This window comes from Pongo pygmaeus, chromosome 6 (assembly GCF_028885625.2).
Source record: "Pongo pygmaeus isolate AG05252 chromosome 6, NHGRI_mPonPyg2-v2.0_pri, whole genome shotgun sequence".
Lineage (NCBI taxonomy): Eukaryota > Metazoa > Chordata > Mammalia > Primates > Hominidae > Pongo > Pongo pygmaeus.
Genome location: NC_072379.2, coordinates 38,847,872 through 38,869,147, shown reverse-complemented (window position 1 = coordinate 38,869,147; position 21,276 = coordinate 38,847,872). Strand labels below are relative to the sequence as shown.

Below are 21,276 nucleotides of genomic sequence, written 5' to 3'. Positions count from 1 at the left end.
CACCTGTAGGCCCAGCTACTTGGGAGGCTGAAGCATGAGAATCACTTGAACCCGGGAGGTGGAGGTTGCAGTGGGCCGAGATTGTACCACTGCACTCCAGTCTCGGTGACAGAAGACTCCATCTCAAAAAAAAAAAAAAGTTATATAAATAGAATCATATAGTATGTAACCTTTTGAGTTTGGCTTTTTGCACTCACTCAGCATAATTCTCTGGAGATTCACCCAGGTGGCTATGTGGATCAATAGTCTTTTTGTCTTTGTTGCTTAGTAGCATTCCATAATATGAAGGGACCACAGTTTGTTTAACCATTCACTCAGTGAAAGCTATTTCCAGTTCAGAGGTGTCACAAATAAAGCTGCTGTGAACATTCATGTGCGGGTTTTTATGTAAACCTAAGTCTTCACTTCTTTGGGATCTATGATCCAGATAATTTCTGGGTGATAAGTTTTCATGTTTCATTTTATAAGAAACGGCCAAACTATTTCCCATAGTTGCTGTACCATTTTACATTCCCACCAGTCATGTATGAGTGATGTGGTCTCTGCATTCTTCCCAGCATTTGGTGTTGTCACTATTTTTTATTTTAGTCTTTCTAAGTTATGTAGTGAGATATCATTATGGTCTTAATTTCCAGTTCCCTAACGGCTAGTGATAGTCACATCTTTTCATGTGTTTGCTATCTGTACATCTTCTTCAGTGAAATGTCTATTCATTTTTTTGGTCCATTTTCTAATTAGATTATTTACATTTTTACTGTTGAATTCTGAGGCTTCTTTATATATTGTAGATACTAGTTCTTTGTTGAACAAGCAGTCTGCAAATATTTCCCTCCAGTCTGTGGATTGTCCTTCCATCCTCTCAACAAAGTCATTTGCAGAACAAAAGGTTTTTTTTTTTTTTTTCTTTTGAGACAGAGTCTCACTCTGTTGCCCAGGCTGGAGTGCAGTGGTGTGATCTTGGCTCACTGCAAGCTCCACCTCCTGGGTTCATGCCATTCTGCCTCAGCCTCCCAAGTAGCTGGGACTACAGGAGCCTGCCACCACGCCCCGCTAATTTTTTTGTATTTTTAGTAGAGACGGGGTTTCACCGTGTTAGCCAGGATGGTCTCGATTTCCTGACCTAGTGATCCGCCCGCCTCAGCCTCCCAAAGTGCTGGGATTACAGGCGTGAGTCACCACACCCAGCCAGAACAAACATTTTTAATTTTCGAAGTTCCAATTTCTGATTTTCTCCTGTTTTTTTCTCCCCCAAATTTGACAGTTTCATGTTTTGCATAAAACATTGTTCATGATCCATTTTGAATTACTTTTGTATACGGTATGAGGTATAGGTCCAAGTTCTTTTTGTTTTCTTTTGCTTTTGGATGTTCAATTGCGTCAGTAACATTGTCAAAAATGTTATTCTTCCTTCAATGAATTGCTTCAGCACCTTTGTCAAGATGAGTTTGGCATATTTGTGTGAGTCCATTCTGGGATCTCTATTCCTGGGATCTATTCTGTTCCAAGGATCTTTGTCTCTTCCCCTCTGTCAGGACCACATGGTGTGGATTGCTGTGGCTGCATAGTATAGTATAACCACCTTCTGTGCAAGGCATCCAGTTCCTCCCCTCTCCACTCTGACCCACCATCCAAGAAACCAGCTGCCTATGAGAGTTATAAATAATGTCACCCGCAGCTTTTGAAAAAAGATGCTCAACTTCTGCAGGGTGCAGGGTGTTGGTAGGTCCTTCAAAGGTCAGTGCATATTTCTAAACTTTAATAATCACATTTCCTTACTCCTGCCTGGCAACAGGACCAGGATGTTGGTCAAAAAAACACAGTAACTTATGAAAGTAGAGACTGCAAGGAGGCCCTGGCAAGCACAAATCTCTGGAAAATTATTCAACTCAGGACAACTGCAGCAGAAAACTTTCCTAAGGGCTCTACTTTTTCAAGGACAAGGGCTAGTATTTCAGTAATACTTAAATTGATTCTAAACTAGCAAGAGAAGCCAGGAAGAAGGTCACCATGAGAAAAGAGTTCCTCCCTACAGTCCCAGAGATTTGTACAACCTCATTCTATATTTACTTGAATTCTGAAGAGCAGATAGAATAAATCCCCACACTGGTGTAGTGAATGATGACATTGGTACACCCATGTGTGCTAGCTGTAACTTGGACCCTCTGTCTTCCACTCAAGAAAAGTCTACTGGGATACTGGTTGAGTGAACATGGCTTTGTAACAGGGAAACCCTTGAATCTGCTCTAATTTTTCCTCTCCTTGGTCCTACTTAAAACCAATTAATTGTCAAGCCTTTCAACTATATGTTGAGTAATAAATTATTCGAGACATAGCTAAGAGTGCAAAACCAGTGGGAACTGCTGTACTAGATTTTACCACTATTTGGTACTAGTGAGTACCAAATAGACACTCACTCCCAAACCACTGGGGAAATGGATTTGATCTTTACTAAAGGTGTTGTGCTTGGACATGGATGAGGTATGTCTTTGGGGATTCTTACGTGATTTTATCCCTTGAGAATGAGTCACTTACCTGAGGAGGAGGCAACAGGAGCTCCTGACCTCAGAGGCTCTCCTACATTCCTGTGTTCTGTAACTTAGAAAGCCATTGGGAGTATACATTGATAGCTATATAGTATTTTAGGGAAGACCCAGTGGCATTTCTATTTAAAAGTATTATTTAAAATGGCAAAAAAATCATCTTTTGTTATTACTTGATCTGTTCCACAGTCAAATACTCAGATAATCTACTTGTTTTATAATTTTAATGATAATCAACATGTACTAACATACAAACATCATTCTTATAAAAGCATTTATAAATTAAGATCTACACAGAGTAAAAAAGAAGAGTTTGCTAATTTTTTTGAGTATTTTGTTTTACTTTTGTCAGATTAGTGAAACTAAATTTTTCAAAAAGGTAGAATTAATGGAAAACTATAATACTTTCTTCAAATATTTATGGGTCCTAATAAAAAGAGAAAATTTGGACACCCAGGGAGAATGCCCTGTAAAAATGAGAACTACACTGCCACAAGCCAAGGAGCTAAGGGAAGCTGGAGAGAGGCCTGGAACAGATCCTTCACCAGGGCCTTCAGTGGGAGTGTGGCCCTGCTGACACCCTGGCCTTGGACTTCTGGCCTCCAGACTACAAGAGAATAAATTTCTGTTTGTGGCACTTTGTCATGGCAGCCCTAGCAAACTAATGCAGTATTTTACATATTCTTTTGGGAAATAATTGTAGTTTGCAAGACTCCAATTGAAATAGAAACCTCAAAAAGAAGCCAGCTGACAGTGTATTTTAGTCCTTGAGAATTCAACTTTCTTGAACCCTGCTAGGAGACAATTTGGCCCAAGTAAATGAATTATGTGTTCACAGTCATACAGAAGCCCTGGTTTATATCCTTAGTGCCTCGAGTGCCATTCTAGCACACATCTAAATAAAAGGGATTAACAATAATATTTCAACTTCATTGGAGCTATGTCTGCCAGGAAGGAATGAATCAGCAGCCATAAAAACATTCCTGCTTGTGAAGTCATCCCGGGAAGCCTTAGTATAATCCATGAAACCAGAGATAATTCATTTCAGAAGGCTGTCTGCTTCAACATTTCTCTTTAGGTTTTAAGTTATTCCCACATCTAACATATTAAGTATTTGTAAGCCATATCTAGTTCTTTTAAATTTAATTAGCTTTTCTTGTGATATCTATCATGGGAAAATTCCAAGACATACTTAGGAACATAGAAAAGCTTAGAAAAAACAATAAGAACCATTAAAACAAATCATATCTCACAACTATGACCCTATCATTTTGTCATCTCTTTACTTGAGTAATACAATAGCTTCTTTTCTTTTTTTTTGAGACAGAGTTTCACTCTTGTTACCCAAGCTAGAGTGCAATGGTGCTATCTCGGCTCACTGCAACCTCCATCTCCCAGGCTCAAGAGATTCTCCTGCCTCAGCCTCCTAAGTAGCTGGGATTACAGGCGCCCACCACCATGCCCGCTAATTTTTTGTATTTTTAGTAGAAACGGGGTTTCACCATGTTGGCCAGGCTGGTCTCGAACTCCTTACCTCAGGTGATCTGCCCACCTTGGCCTTCCAAAAAGTGCTGGGATTACAGACATGAGCCACTGCGCCCAACCCACAATAGCTTCTTTTTAAAAGCGTTTCACTTGGAAATAATTTTAAACTTAACAAGAAAGTTACAAGAGTAATTCAGAAGCACTCAGCTACCCTTTCCAGAGCCACCTATTAGCATTTTCCCATGCTTGCTTTATTAGTTGCCCTTTTCTATCCATATACATCACCCACCACTTCTTTTTGCTCAATAACCAGTTCACTAAATATTTACTGAGTGCTGGGCTCTGTGGAAGCCACAGTGGCGGAGAAAAAGTCATGAGAACTCAGCTAGCAAGGGCAGAACCAGGATGTGAGAGCAGGTGACAATGATCATTTTTAGTTAAGTCCAGGAATATACTGGTACTTAACATACTGAATGAAGTCTGGGAATTATGGGGTGCATTCTTCCTGAGCATACCTCATTTGAACTTGATATTTGCACCCTTACTGACCCCTCTTGGCTTCACATGAAGAAACACATCATAATATAGGTCCAGGTGGATACAAAAGTTGCTCAGGTTTTTGTCCATAATTTTGAGATTTGTATTTTCCAAGTTCCAGGAATATAATGTTTTCTGAGTGGACATAGTTCACTTTCAAGTCAATGTTGTTCATCTTTGGATCCCCAGCCTCTAGAATTGTGCCTGGCACAAAAATACTTGAGGAATGCATGAAACGTGAAAGTGTTAATAGTCTCTATTAAAGCTATAGAGAGCACTTACAGCATGCAGACACAAACTCCTTTAACTCCTTTACCTCTCTCAGCGGTCTCATGGGAGAGGCTCTACTACTGTCCTCCTTTTACAGAGTAGGATGTAAAGACATGAAGAAGTCTCTTTCCCACAGTCACCCAGCCAGTGGTTAAAACTGAATCACACTCCACAGTTGCTCAACCCTCAGACCTGCGTGACCTCCATGTTTATCAGCAGGAGTTGGGGCATCTCTAGGGCATCATACTTTCTGCATGTTCAGGCCGAGTTGATATTTCCTTTTTTTTTTTTTTTTGAGACGGAGTCTCACTCTGTCGCCCAGGCTGGAGTGCAGTGGTGCAATCTCGGCTCACTGCAACCTCTGCCTCCCAGGTTCAAGCGATTCTCCTGCCTCAGCCTCCTGAGTAGCTGGGATTATAGGCGCCCATCACCACACCCGGCTAATTTTTGTATTTTTAGGAGGGACGGGGTTTCACCATGTTGACCAAGCTGGTCTCGAACTCCTTACCTCAAGTGATCCACCTGCCTTGGCCTCCCAAAGTTCTGGAATTACAGGTGTGAGGCACCGTGCCTGGCCAATATTTCATTTTAAAAAGCCCCTTCTAGCCTGTTTCTTCCTCAAGGATTCAAACTTAGTGTTCAGATACATTACATCATCTGTTAGAAAATACCGAAGTCAATGAAGATTCAGTAAGTTTACAGGACCCAACTATAATTACAAAAACTTCTGGATTTGAGGGAGCTCAGTAAATTTCTTTGACAGTCACCTGTGACGGGGGCTATGTAAATGCATTGGGAAAACCTAAGTATTCTAAATCTTCTCATTATTCTACAAACTGGCAAGTTAAAAGAAGAAGCTGAGAGAAAATTCACCCTCTTGATGTCTTCCTGCTCCTAAGTAACACTGACCGACAGAGTTCAGAGCACAAACCTTGCTGAAAAAAGTGGCTGCGGACTGTGGTATGCCAGTCTTCACAAATTGTGTTGGGGACCCCAAATGTGAAAGGGAATGCAGATTTTCCACAGTTATAAAAAACATCTCACCTTCCTCCTGGCTGGTAGGTGTTAAGGAATTACACTGAAAAAAAATACAGGCAAAAATCCTCTAGGAGAGACTCTGTGCTCTGAGGTCAGGCGCTCCCCTCTGGATGTTCCTGCCTTATGCAATGGTATTCAGAAAAGCAAATCAAGAGGAAAATATGTGGAGGAAAAACCCTTCTGACATCTCTAAATTGCATTCACTGACTGGTGGCTCAGCCAGCTCCTGCAAAGTGGTGAGTCATCGCAGTGCAGAAGAGGCCCGAGCAGGGAGCAGGGCAAGAGCTCGGAGGTCCTTCGGCCCAATCAGCAGCAGCCCCTGGCTGGGAGCTCTCTTCGGGGTCCAAGGCTACATAGCTGAGAGGCCACAGAGTGCCAAGAACCGTTAAGGGGGCCGAGCTGGCAAGGGGGAGAAGGTGGGGGCTGGCAACTCACCGCATTTTGTTGCCATGAGTCACTTTAAAAATACAAAGAACAATATGATTTGTAGGTGGTTATTGATAGCTCCAGGCATCCAATCCTTCTAGTTTATAAAGATACAAATCTTAACTATTAATGGTTAAGATGAAGAAACAAATGCCTTGAAGTTAGGAAATTCAAACGAATTGTTTCCTCAGATCCCCTCACACAAAAGAGGGTCTGTTCTGTAAAGTCCAGCTTGCTTGGCCTATTCCAAGACCAATGACGTTCCTGGTTCTTTCCCAGGGAGGCCAGCTAAACTCACGTTGCAGAAACTTGAGTTCTGCAGGCAGAAACCCACCTGGGAACCAGGTGAGAGGGACCTACCCTTGGCAGCATTAACTTTTTGCCAAACATACTTTTGATAAATACCTCATAAAGTGATAGTCCAGAAAGCGTTGTGTTTTCCTGTGGAATGAAACCAAAGTTATGATTGCATTGCTGCTGAAAACGTCTCACTCATACACAAGAAAAGTAAGTCATAAGGGCAAAGACAGCACCTACAAGCCTCCACCATCATTTAAGGGACATTCTTTTCTCAGCCATAGGAAATTAGTATTGTGTTGTAACTGTATAAGGACTCACAATAGTGTGTGTTGTGTATACAAAAGACTGCTCAACCATATTATAAATTTAAAGTTCTTGCTAGCTATATGAGCTATAAAATATATAAACAAATTAAGTGGGTTTATAGGAAAGAGATGAGCCATACGCCTTTAAAATGCTGTGGTGGGACTTTGTTTTCATTTGCTTTTTGAGACAGGTTTTCACTCTGTTTCCCAGGCTGGAGTGCAGTGGCATAATCATGGCTCACTGCAGCCTTGACCTCCCCAGCTCAAGTGATCCTCCCACCTCAGCCTTCCAAGTAGCTGGGACTAGAGGTGTATGCCACCACACATGGCTAATTTTGTATTTTTTGTACAGACAAGATCTCATCATGTTGCCCAGACTGGTCGCGAACTCCTGGGCTTCAAGTGATCCTCCAGCCTCGGGCTCCTAAAGGGCTTGTATTGTAGGCGGGAGCCACTGTGTCCGGCTTGTTGTAGGACTTTTGAATTGACAATCTTTTTGTCCTTAACCTTAGTGGTAAAGGCTCTGATGTTGTATTATTAAATATAATACTGACATTTAACTTGAGCTATATTCCTATTTTTTAAAAAAATATCAATTTCATTTTTATTAAAAATATGTTTTAAAACTTAGGAATGAATGTTGAATTTTATCAAATGCAGCCATGGAAAAAATAAAATGATAGCTTCCTCCTTGTTTGGTGAAGGTTATTAATATATTCTTATTTTATTTCATTTATTTTTATTTATTATTTATTTATTTTTATTTTATTCATATATTTTTATTTTATTTTATTTATCCTATTGCCCAGGCTGGAAATGCAGTGGTGCGATCTCTGCTCACTGCAACCTCCACCTTCCAGGTTCAAGAGAGTCTCGTGCCTCAGCCTCCTGAGTAGTGGGGATTACAGGTGTGCACCAGGCTGGGTTAATTTTTGTTGGCCAGGCTGGTCTCGAACTCCCGGCCTCAAGTGATCCACCTGCCTTGGCCTCCCAAAGTGCTGGGATTACAGGAGTGAGCCACCACACCCAGGCCAGATATATATATAAATTTATAATATACAAATATATATAATAAATATATATAATATATAAATATATAAAAATATATAATATATATTAATAATATATAATATATAATAATATAATATATTATATATAATATATATAATATATAATAATATATAATATATTATATATATAATATATATATAATATATAATATATAATATATATAATATATATTATAGCATAATATATAACATATATTATAATATATATTATATATAATAAATATATATTATATATAAAATATATATAATGTATATATTTTTTAATTTTAATTTTAATTTTTTTTTTGAGATGGAGTCTCGCTCTGTCACCGAGGCTGGAGTGCAGTGGCGCAATCTTGGCTCACTGCAAGCTCCGCCTCCCAGGTTCAAGCCAGTCTCCTGCCTCAGCCTTCCGAGTAGCTGGGAATACAGGTGCCCACCACCACACCCAGCTAATTTGTTTTGTATTTTTAGTAGAGACGGGTTTTCACCGTGTTAGCCAGGATGGTCTTGATCTCCTGACCTCATGATCTGCCCACCTCAGCCTCCCAAAGTGCTGGGATTTCAGGTGTGAGCCACCGCGCCTGGCCTATTAACAGATTTTTAATATTAAAACATTTATATCCTGATTTAATACTCATATGATCATGGGATATAATTTTCTTAATCTGCTGCTGGATTCTATTTGTTAATGTTTTATTTACATTTTTGGTATCAAAAATCAATAAGACTGACATGTAGTTTTATTTTTAATTTGGAATATTTTTGTCCAGTTTTTAGATCAATAAATTGCTTGTTTCATAAAAACACATTCAGAAGCTTTTCTTCTGTCTCTGCTGTGGCAGTTTGAAGATCGTTCTGGACTTACATGCTTCTTAATAGTTTGGTGTATTTTCTCTGTGAAACCATCTGGGACTGGTGCTTTTGGAGGGATAGAACTTCAAATACTGTTTCAGATTTCTGTCTCTACTCAAGTCAGTTTGTTGCATAATAAACAATGATAACTGTTCTCTCCTTCCAAAATTTTATAATTTATTTAATTTCCTTAAGGTTATTTTCTGTTTCTCATTTTTATTTTGTATATGAATTGTACTCACTTTGTTCACCATATTTAGATATGTTAGCCAATAATTTGTCAATTTAATTGTTTGTAGAAAGAATCATCTCTTGGATTACTTCATTTTGCTGTTGATTTCATTAAATTATACTTTCATTCTTTCAACTTCTTTCCTTCTGTTTTGCTTAGTGTGTGTGTCTGTGTGTATATTTGTGTGTGTTGTGAATTTTTCCTGTTTGAGTTGAACACATACTTAGTTTACTTTTATTTGTTGTTGTTCCACACTATATACCATGGGTTTTCGTCTGTCAGTGCTTTCTGCTAAGCACTAATTAGCAGTATATATTGTCCTTTGTTTGTTCTAATCCTATCGTTCAAAAATAACAATATATACCTTATGGTTTAAATATAAATACATGCAATTATCTTTCTTCTAAAATTTTTAATTAAATTCTTTCATTTTTATGTTACAAATATAGTAAATACTATCCTATTTTTTCTTCTCTATATAAATCCTCTATTTTATTTTATTTATTTATTTATTTTTGAGGTGGAGTCTCACTCTGTTGCCCAGGCTGGAGTGCAGTGGTGTGATCTCGGCTCACTGCAACCTCTGCGTCCCAGGTTCAAGCAATTCTCTTGCCTCAGCCTCCCGAGTAGCTGGGACTACAGCCGCGTGCCATGACGCCCAGCTAATTTTTTGTATTTTTAGTAGAGACGGAGTTTCACTGTGTTAGCTAGGATGGTCTCTATCTCCTGACCTTGTGATCCGCCCACCTAGGCCTCCCAAAGTGCTAGGATTATGGGCATGAGCCACTGCGCCTGGCCCAATTTTATTTTATTTTTTACAAAATTGGTCATTATATTTTCTTTTCTTAAAAATTATTTTTTTTGCTATCATTTGCCCAATTTTCATATGCACATTTAAACAGTTTTTTATAATTAAAACAATAATAATAATTGCTAAATAAGTAATTTTTTTTTTTTTGAGATGGAGTCTCGTTCTGTCGCCCAGGCTGGAGGTGCAGTGGCCCAATCTTGGCTCACTGCAAGCTCCGCCTCCCGGGTTCACACCATTCTCCTGCCTCAGCCTCTGGAGTAGCTGGGACTACAGGCGCCCACCACCACACCCGGCTAATTTTTTTGTATTTTTAGTAGAGACGGGGTTTCACTGTGTTAGCCAGGATGGTCTCGATCTCCTGACCTCATGATCCGCCTGCCTTGGCCTCCCAAAGTGCTGGGATTACAGGCGTGAGCCACCACGCTGGGCCATAACTTAAATAATTTTAACTCACTTGGAGGTGACTTGATTTTCAAGGGTAGGAGGTATCTAGCTTTCAGTAGGATTATCTTTTTTAAGTCCAGCGACTTTATTAGAGTGTGTTTTATTTTTTATTTTTATTTTTTCTGTTTTCTGTTTTTTTTTTTGAGATGTGGTCTCACTCTGTCACCTAGGCTGGATCACCGCTCACTGCAGCCTCTACCTCCTGGACCCCAGTAATCCTTCCATCTCAGCCTCCTGAGTAACTGGGACCACAGGTTTTTTTTTTTCTTTGGAGAGATGGGGTATCACTATATTGCTCAGGCTGGTCTTGAACTCCTGGGCTCAAGTGATCCTCCTGCCTTGGCCTCTCAGATGCTGGGATTATAGGCATGAGCCACTACACCCACCCATGTTCTAGTTTTAATAGATGTGAATCCGTTTCTTCCCTGGGACATAGTTCCTTTTTAAATATATAGGTCTGTATCTCTTTTCCAGTAAAGTCTTTTAAAATTATATTTTAAAATTTTTTTTCTGTTCAAATTTTCTGGGCTTTTTTAGGGGAGACACTAATTATAGATACCCTTTTCATGTCTTACACACATTCTTCCTGGTCTGATTTCCATGTGTATTACTTTTCCTAAAATCAATTTTAACTTTTTTTCTGTTGCAGAATTTTCCCAAATATGTCATCCATATAGTTTATTCTCTTTTCTGTGAATCCATTTGCTTTATTTTTTTCTTTTCCATTTCTTTCCTCAACTCTGTTAATTCATTGTCTTTTTATTTCATCTTGGAGTTCTTTCATCTCGGCTTCAAACTGTCATTTCAAAGAGACTTTTTTTTTTTCATTAACTTACCTTTTGTGTGGAGAACATCTCGGTTACAATTTTTACCTGTTGATGGCAATTGTTTTCAAAGTTATACCCTTCATCTTCACTTTTGGTCATTTTTACATACTGCTTTTTCCTGAAGCAGATTTGCATAGATGCAATAATTATTTGCTTTTATTATTACTACTCCTCTCTACATGTGGAAGTTCATCTTTTCATAAACGGTGTTCTTCCCTGGGTTGTTGTGAATTAGGGCCTGGGAAGGGCTGGGGCAGAGAGCTTATAGCAGGTACTTCGTGTTCTCCTCTGCCTTCAGAGAGCTCCTTCATTGCCACTCAGTCATGTGAACACGACTGCTCTGGGCCAGCAGAGTATCTCTCTGGATCTCAGGGAAGTTACCACTGGAAGCTATTTATCTTTGGGGCGCGGCACTCATCTTTCTTTTTCACTGTGTACCTGGCACATGGTGTGTCTATTGGTGTTGATTTTTCTATAGTTTGCAAGTAGTGTGACTCCAGGTCTGTGAACCACCAATAGTTCCTCCCCTAGGCAGCCACATCAACAAACAGCTTCCTACAAAGACGGCTTCCTGCATGTTTTGTCCTTCAGTCCTATGTCCCAGGAACTCTGTGGCATTAGGTCTCAGGGAGATTCCTTAAACTCTTTTGTGCTCTATAATCTATTCTTCCAAACCAGGGGCCTTTGTTGGCTCCTCCAGATACACTGTCTAACTTGGAGAAGTCTGTGTGCTCTTGGAAATGGTAGCATCCTTTCTCCTTTCGGTCTAAGTTTTACTGTTCTTGGCATCCATTCTTGAGATTACTGGTCATATTCTGGACCATAGATTTCTGGGGTTTTTTTGTTTCTGGGAAGATCGAGTTTCCATTTCTGTTTCTCAGTCTCCTTGTTGATTTCAGTTGTAATCAGAAATAAGGGGCAGATAGATACTTATGCTACCATTTTAAACTGGAAGTCACATCATGAACTTTAAATTTTTAAGTGGTTCTTTAGTTCTGGCCAGAGCATATCTTATCAGCAGTATGATATCTAGAGAATATTTATGCAAATGGACCTTATAATTTGGAAAAACAACTATTCCAAAACTCCTTTAGAACTTAAATTGCTATAAAGAAAATTGACATAAATAATTTTGCATGGTCTTACCTCAGTAGCTTGGTAACTAGAAATGTCCACTAAGGGACTCTCTTCTGTCCTTGCCTCCCCTGTGCTGTTGGATGTTTTTTCCAGAAGGGGGAGTTGTAGGCTGTCAGACAAACCATTAATCTTCATCAGAAGTTCGTCCAACAGATTTGCAAATTCATCCAAGTAGTAATTCTGAAGGGAAGAAAATTAGATTAGTAAATGCATTCAAGAATCTCATTATCCCTCTTTCCTCATTATGTGAAGCATTTAGGGGTATCATCCGTAGACAGTATTGGGCTATGTTAGGAAACATACTGAATCTGCCTGCAGTTAGAAGACCTGGGTGCTGGGCCTACTCTTACGTCTCTATATCTCAGTTGCTTCATTAATAATGTACATATACAGATATACATGTAAATGTTACAGTTAATAATGCCTACATAAAAAAACTATTGCATGGATTTAAAGGCAGTAATGCATTGTGCTGCTATGGGAAAATGAGGTCACTCTTTCATCCTTTCAATTAATAAATCTTTATTGAGCACTATTAAAAAAATAAGGCAATAATGGATGGGGAAGCACATGACAGAGAATAAAGCCCTATCAAAATGTACAGTACCGTGATTACATATGACTGCCTTCAGAACCTTACTGGATGATGCTTAAATATCACCTGATATGGTTTGGTTGTGTCCCCATTCAAATCTCAACTTGAATTTGTATCTCCCAGAATTCCTGTGTTGTGGGAGGGACCTAGGGGGAGGTAATTGAATCATGGGGGTTGGTCTTTCCCGTGCTATTCTTGTGATCGTGAATAAGATCTCATGAGATCTGATGGCTTATCAGGTGTTTCCGCTTTTGCATCTTGCTCATTTTTCTCTTGCCGCTGCCACGTAAGATGTGCCTTTCACCTCTCGCCATGATTCTGAGGCCTCCCCAGCCATGTGGAACTGTAAGTCCAATTAAATCTCTTTTTGTCCCCAGTTTCAGGTATGTCTTTATCAGCAGCTTGAAAATGAACTAAAACAGTAAATTGGTACCAGTAGAGTGCGGTGTTGCTGAAAAAATACCCAAAAATGTGAAAGTGACTTTGGAACTTGATAACAGGCAGAGGTTGGAACAGTTTGGAGGGCTCAGAAGAAGACAGGAAAATGTGGGAAAGTTTGGAACCTCCTAGAGACTTATTGAATGACTTTGACAAAAATGCTGATAGTGATATGAACAATAAAGTCCAGGCTGAGGTGGTCTCAGATGGAGATAAAGAACTTGTTGGGAACTGGAGCAAAGGTGACTCTTGTTATGTTTTAGCAGAGACTGGCGGCATTTTGCCCCTGCCGTAGAGATTTGTGGAACTTTGAACTTGAGAGAGATGATTTAGGGTATCTGGCAGAAGAAATTTCTAAGCAGTAAAGCATTCAAAAGGTGACTTGGGTGCTGTTAAAAGCATTCCATTTTAAATGGGAAATGGAGCATAAAAGTTAAAGAAATTTGCAGCCTGACAATGCAGTGGAAAAGAAAAACTCATTTTCTGGGGAGAAGTTCAAGCCAGCTGCAGAAATTTGCATAAGTAGCAAGGAGCCTAAGGTAATCCCCAAGGCCATGGGGAAAATGTCTCCAAGTCATGTCAGAGACCTTCACAGCAGCATCTCCCATCACAGGCCTGGAGGCCAAGGAGGAATAAGTGGTTTAGTGGACTGGGCCCAGGTTCTCTGTGCTGTGTGCAGCCTAGAGACTTGGTGCCCTGTGTCCCAGCTGCTCTAGCCATGGCCAGAGGGGGCCAATGTACAACTTGGGCTGTGGCTTCAGAGAGTGGAAGCCCCAAGCCTTGGCAGCTTCCATGTGGTATTGAGCCTATGGGTGCATAGAAGTCAAGAATTGAGGTTTAGGAACCTCAGCCTAGATTTCAGAAGATGCATGGAAATGCCTGGATGCCCAGGCAAAAGTTTTCTGCAGGGGTGGGGCCCTTATGGAGAACTGCTAGGGCAGTGTGGAAGGGACCTAGTGGAGCTGTGAGAAGAGGGCCACCATCCTCCAGACCCCAGAATGGTGGATCCTTTGACAACTTGCACTGTGCACCTGGAAAAGCCACAGACACTCAACGCCAGCCCATGAAAGCAGCCAGGAGGGAGGCTGTACCCTGCAAAGCTACAGGGGCAGAGCTGCCCAAGACCATGGGAACCCACCTCTTGCATCAGCATGACCTACATGTGAGCCCTGGAATCAAAGGAGATCATTTTGGAGCTTTAAAATTTGATTGACTTGTTGGATTTTGGACTGGTATGGGGCCTGTAACCCCTTGGTTTTGGCCAATTTCTCCCATTTGGAACAGTTGTATTTACCCAATCCCTGCACCCCCATTGTATCTAGGAAGTAACTATTTTTGATTTTACAGGCTCATAGGCGGAAGGGACTTGCCTTGTCTCCGATGACACTTTGGACTGTGGACTTTTGGGTTAATGCTAAAACGAGTTAAGACTTTGGGGGACTTTTGGGAAGGCATAATTGGTTTTGAAATGTGAGGACATGAGATTTGGAGGGGCCAGGGGCAGAATGATATTGTTTGGCTGTGTCCCTATTCAAATCTCAAGTAGAATTATATCTCCCAGAATTCCCACATGTTGTGGGAGGGACCTAGTGGGAGGTAATTGAATCATAGGGGCTTGTCTTTCTCATGCTATTCTTGTGATAGTGAAGAAGTCTCACAAGATCTGATCATTTATAACGGGTTTCCACTTTTGCATCTGGATCATTTTTCTCTTGATGCCACCATGTAAGAAGTGCCTTTCACCTCCCACCATGAATCTGAGGCCTCCCGAGTCATGTGGAAATTAAGTCCAGTTAAAGTTCTTTTTGTTCCCAGTTTTGGGTATGTCTTTATCAGCAGTATGAAAACGAACTAATACATCAGCCATGGAAGAAAGTGAGTATTCAGTGTGCAAACACCTGGTTTGATTTGTTTACATGCATGTCTGGGGTGACTGAACTCAAGTAATGCACCTAAGGCTCCATGTTTTGGATAGAAGTCTGGGTTTGATAGCAGGCACCAAAAGCAAATGACTAACTCTAACTCAGGGGACAGAATACAGCATGTCTGTGTCCTGGAGAAGACCATAAACTCTGTCTTTCCAACCGTACAGGTCACTATAAGGATATAGTGAGTTAATGCAGGAGAATGTGCTTGGTAATCTGTAAAGTGTTTTGGAATTGCAAGGGAAAATTCCGTGAGTTCCACTATGATTGAGACTAATTTTGTGGCTTTGCAAGGAGATGTGGCATGGAAACATACTCATGCTTTGATAACTGAAAGCAAAATTCTGCAATGAAACCATCATCTTGAGTGTGTGCTATCATGCTCAGTAATCCAAGATCTCACAGCTTACGTGATTCTCAACCATCTCAGCCTCTTCCAACTTTGGTGTTTCCAGTCTCAGAAAGGTGAGGACCTTTTCCCACACATAAGCAGTGACATCTTTAAGTCTCACAAAAGATTTACTTTGAAAAGATTTTCTTTTTTGGGGTAAAGTCATGAGAAAACCTCTCAGCTAGGAAAAAGAAAAAAATAAAGACAAATTTCATGTTAGCAGCCTAAATAAAGAGCTTTGTTAATATGATAAACTATGCAATGGAGATTATATCTGATGATGCTACTTTATGACCTTTTGGTAAAATAGTGATTTCTTGGTGAAAAAAAGCAAAATCAGGAAAATACCTCTCCTGAATTGAACTAAATGGCAGTAAGACGATCTCAGCAATGGAAATTCATTGTATTATAAAGGTTGTTTTCAGTATCTAACTTTGGAGACTGAGATTATCAACGCGATGTGCATGCCCATATGTAAAGTCTGTGTCTCAGTTTCGGTGTCCCCTGGTGGGCCATTCTGAGCTGTGGGTGAGTCTCAGGAGAGAGGCCTGTGCCTGTGCCTGGGAGACCAGAAAGGGTCTTGGGCTCAGCAAGTTGTTGTGCCCTCAACATGTGCTCTATAAGCCTCCAGGTGGTTTATTTCTTCACTGCAGGCTGTAAGCTGTAAGCTCAAAAGCCTACTGGTACCAAATTCAAATTTTTACACATCCAGTTGTTTAAAAAATAACCAAAACAGGGCTGGGCACGGTGGCTCACGCCTGTAATCCCAGCACTTTGGGAGGACAAGGCGGGTGGATCATGAGGTCAGGAGATCGAAACCATCCTGGCTAACATGGTGAAACCCTGTCTCTACTAAAATTACAAAAAAAAAATTAGCCGGGCGTGGTGGTGGGCACCGGTAGTCCCAGCTACTCAGGAGGCTGAGGCAGAAGAATGGCGTGAACCCGGGAGGCGGAGCTTGCAGTGAGCCGAGATTGCACCACTGCACTCCAGCCTGGGCGACAGAGCAAGACTCCATCTCAAAACAAAAAAACAGAAAAACAAAAAAAAAACACCCAAACAAACATTTTAGCCATTTAAAGCCTGTCAGCTTTACACACCCTGCAAAACCTCAGGGGACAGCTGTTACCCACTGATAATGTTATAAGGCCCCAAGCTGCTGCTGGCCTCAGGAGCTTTCTGACCCAGAGCCTCCCCTCCATGTTGCTAAGCAGCATCCTCTAAGGGGTAAGCTCCCTCTCTGCTGCCTCTCTCCCCTGAGATTGCCCTTGCTCTTCTTCCTTTTTGGATTGTTCTTGGCCCCTACGCTGTAAACCTGTGGATGGTTTCATAGCATGAAGCATGAGGGAGTTCCCCCACATGGAAACACTTCAAAACATTACCCAGATAAAGCTTGTGTGTGTTATCATCTCTTGTGGTCATAAGTTTGTTCTTGATTGGTCCCCAAATCCCTCGAACCCCTCACAAAGTTTCAGAACTCTGCAAAGATGCTCAGGAGCCTGAAAGGGTAAGCCACTGGTGTGTAGGTCTGAGGCCTCCCGGCTTTACCAGCAAAACACCCATGGGGGACGGCAAGGCCTGACTCTTGCACCCAGAGACGTCAATGCAATATTGCCTGCCTGTCTCAGAAGATAGCATCCAGGTGCCTAAGCATGACATTCAAGGCCCTCCATTCCTGACTCCAACCATCCTTTTCAACATAATGTCCACTTGACCCAGAACTCCAGCATGGCCCTTCCTGCATGCCCCGTATCTAAAATGCTGCTCTCAGGAGTCGTCACCATGAGTGGAACTCCTCATCAAGGCTCCCTCTCCTGTTGTATGAAGATTCCCTGGTCTCCTTAGGAAGAATAAATGAGTCTCTGATCTAAGTTTCTTGTTCTTTGAGGACACTTCTAGTTAGGCTTTAAAATTGCCTATAATTGTGTAGGATCTGTATGCTGAGAACTATAAAACAGTGATGAAAAAAATCAAAGAGTATCTAAATAAATGGAGAGAAATACAGAATTCTAGGATTGAAAAAGCTTAATATTATTAGGATGCCAATTCTCCCCAAATTTGATTTATAATTCCACAGCAAGCTCAATCAAAACACCAACATGATTTTTTAAAAAGATAGTAACAAGATGATTCTAAAACTTATATCGAAAGGCAAAAGAGCTAGAACACCTATAATCAAAACAGAACAAAGCTGGAGGACTCATCCATGCTACTTTAAGATTTGCCACAGAGTGATAAAGACCTCATGGGATTGGCTAAAGGAAAGATCAATGGAGTAGAATAGAGAACCCAGATATAGATCCACACAGATGCAGTCAATTGCTTTTTGACAAAGTTGTAAAGCCAATTCAATGGAGTAAATATTCTTTAAAAAAATTGTGCTGGAATAATTGGATATTCATTTATAAAAAACAGGAACTCTGTTCCATACCTCACATCTTACTAAAATTAGCTTAAAACAGATGATTAACCTAAATGTAAAACATAAAACTATAAAAATTCTAGAAGAAAGGCCGGGTGCAGGGGCTCACGTCTGTAATCCCAGCACTTTGGGAGGCTGAGGCGGGAGGATCACGAGGTCAGGAGTTCGAGACCAGCCTTACCAACATGGCGAAACCCTGTCTCTACTAAAAATACAAAATTAGCTGGGTGTGGTGGCACATGCCTGTAATCCCAGCTACTCAGGAGACTGAGGCAGGAGAATCACTTGAACCTGGGAGGCAGAGGTTGCAGTGATCTGAGATCACACCACTGCACTCCAACCTGGGCGACAGAGTGAGACTCTGTCTCAAAAAAAAAAAAAAAAAAAAAAAAAAAAAAAAAATTCTAGAAGAAAATAATAGGAGAAAATATGTGACCTTGGGTTTGGCAATTCATTTGAACCAGGACACCGACAGCAAAATCCATAAAAGAAAACATTGAAAAACTGGCCTTTATTAAAATTTACAACTTCTGCTCTGTAGAGATGCTATTAAGAGAATAAAAGGAGAAGCTACAGGTTTACAAATCACATATCCAGTTGAAAAACTGTATTCAAAATATAAAAATTGCCATAATTATTTGTATACGCCAGTCTTCCCCTATGGACTGTGAGCTCCCTGAGGCAGGAACCAGTTATTATATTTGTTTCACCATTGCCTGAATATAACGGGCATTCTTTAGGTTTTTGTTGAATGAATGAGTGCATGAATGAACAAATGAGTGGATTGATGGATGGATGGGTGGGTGGATAGGTGGACAGGTAACTAGTTTGGTGAGTAGGTGTGTGGATGGGTGATCAATGGATTTATGCATTCATGGATGAGCAAGAGTAGGGAGCTAGGATCATTGATAAAAGCAAAGGACTCGGGCCTGAGTAGCCTGAGGGAAACTTTTAGTTTCCCTCTAGCTACTAAACTAGAATACCAGTAGACTTTTAAGGACTGCAGAGAACTTTTATCCACTTAAAAAGCTTGAATATTCAAATTACTGAACTTGCAGTGGGCTCTACAATGTGTCAGGAACTACTACCCTAGAAGGCAGGCACACCAATATGCCTGCTAGGAATGTGGCTAGAGTTCAAAAGGAGACAAAAATCAACAGCACAAGACAATGAGTGCAATGAGGAGGCATGCTCAGAGCCTTTGGGGGTCCAGGGGAGAATCGGTGCTGGGAGAGCTTCTAGAGGGAACACCACACTGACCCTGTCTTAGAACTTAACGCTGAACGAGTCACAGTGGAGGGATCTGAGGGATGGCATGTTCAGTAAGTATGGACAGCAAGCCTATAGGCTTAGTCAAGCACAGAGCAGGGGTCCCAACCCTGAGCCTTCCATAGGAACACCTGTAGGGCCTTCTGGAAATGGAAGTGATGAGCTCCACCTTTGCAATGTGGGCATAGCAATCCTGGGTCGGGCTGGGCAGAGCAGGTGGGAGCCTCGACAGGTAGGGGTAAAATATAAGACACTCAGCTGCATTTTAATTTCAGGTCAACAACAAATAAATTTTAACATAAATATGTTTGAACTGCTGTAGGGGGCTTACTAATACTGAAAACTTTTCCATTGTTTACTGAAACTTAACCGTAACTGGGTTCCAGTTTTATTTGCTAAATCTGTTGACTCCAAGTCCAGGCAACAGGACAAGACCAAGGGGGAGCCTCTTCTTCCGTTGAAGGAGTTTAAGCCATGTATGACATGACTAGATTTGCTAGTGGCAGATCAGTAGGACGGCATGAAACAGGGAGCCATTCCTCCTTCAGCCCCTAGCCTGGAGAACACGTCCAGTGGAGGTGGCTGATGGGAGTGCAACTCTGATAAGATGGAAAGATTGAGAAAAGGCAACAGATACCCCTGAGGCAGTGTGAGATTGCAGATGAAGTTCACAGCAAGAAATGATGTGATTCAGTGCAGAATGAGGGGGGCCAGGGAAGCTTCCTGGAGGAGGTGGCACCCTGGGGTGGCTGCTCTCGTGCTGGACTATTCTAGAGTAAGGGAGAGTCAAACTAACTGTGTTTGACTGACCTGACCTCCCAGGGCAGGTGAACTGGACGGCAGGAATTCATTACCATGAGATCTGGCCTGTGTTGCCTGGCCCTGTCCACATGGACCAGAGTTTCACCCCAACAGCAAATGAAACTTTTACAAACCATAACTTGAAAGTTGGGGACGTGTGTACTTACCATTCCAAAACACAGTGTGGCAGAGACTATTAAAAGGATCCCAAAGTAACAAGCCATGGCCTGCTGGTCAGACTTGGAAAGGCCAAGGAGGCAGTCTTTTTGGCTTCTTCTGGGAAAATGAAACAGCAGCGTGGGGAAGGCGTCTGTGAAGGTGCCAGGTGGTAGAACCCATATAGAGAGCAGAAATTGGCGCAGGTGGGAGAGGGCGGCCAGCATCAGGGCCCCCGCCAGCTGCAGAAAGAAAATCCAGTGAGCACTGACCTTGTCACCTCTTCTTAGGAGTGGAAGACTCAACTTCCAAATGTTGAAAATAGAGACAAACTTGGAGGGGCAGTTTTGGGAGTGTGGATCAATCATGTCATCTCTGGTTTTGAACCCAAAAGGCGTATGTCGCCCTCTCACCCGTCTCCCAGGCCTCCCTCCTCCCACCCCACCAGCCTCCCACACTGTGGCTGGTCTCCCTCCTCCTTTCCAAGGGCTCTTCCTGCCAGTGACCTCTCCTCTCCTCAGCTGCCTCCTCTGCCTGTGGTGACAAGCAGCCTGCTCCCCTGGCCTTTGGCTCCCTTAGGAGGCCATGGTTGCCATGAGGGGGCAGCTCCCTCATGATCTTTATGTCCCCCGCACCTGGCCAGAGCTTAGTAAAATGAATCACTTAGGAAGCATCAGGAAGCCTTTCCAATTTTGATGTAAATTTGGTTCAGGTTAAGTTTCATGGTCCTGGTTGTCATAACAGACTGGGAACTTGGCCTGGGATCTGAGGGGTTGTATCACTGGCTCCGTTCATGCTTCTCACCCCATCTGCTCCAACCAGCTCTGGTGCTGACAAGTATTTTCTCAGCCTGGATGTCAGACCATCAGGCGGTCGTCCCGTAGGTCCACATGGGGCTGTGTGTGTAGACTGTGGACAGGCCTACAGACAGGCCCTACCTAGCTGCAGCTGTAGTCACAGGCTGCGTTCTGTGTGGGTCCTTGCTGGATTCATGTACAAGCCTGGACAGGTACCCAAAGACTT

The 21,276-nt window shown here is 41.6% G+C and overlaps 1 protein-coding gene and 1 long non-coding RNA gene across 3 annotated transcripts in view; one reads left to right on the top strand and one right to left on the bottom strand.

Moving 5' to 3' along the window:
* Positions 1-15,859, top strand: part of LOC134739842 (uncharacterized) — a 32,996-nt gene extending 17,137 nt beyond the window's left edge. For both annotated transcript variants that reach the window (XR_010126884.1, XR_010126883.1), the window contains exon 3: positions 13,229-15,859. This is a non-coding gene — a long non-coding RNA (uncharacterized LOC134739842). The remainder of the gene's footprint in view (positions 1-13,228) is intronic.
* The window catches only part of PKD1L1 (polycystin 1 like 1, transient receptor potential channel interacting), a 181,230-nt gene that overhangs the window by 5,680 nt on the left and 154,274 nt on the right, over positions 1-21,276 (bottom strand). Inside the window, exons 53-55 of the mRNA XM_063667326.1 lie at positions 20,265-20,495; positions 15,625-15,786; positions 12,266-12,436 (exon numbers count right to left, since the gene is read on the bottom strand). Coding sequence (XP_063523396.1) covers positions 12,266-12,436; positions 15,625-15,786; positions 20,265-20,495 — 564 coding nt within the window. The remainder of the gene's footprint in view (positions 1-12,265; positions 12,437-15,624; positions 15,787-20,264; positions 20,496-21,276) is intronic.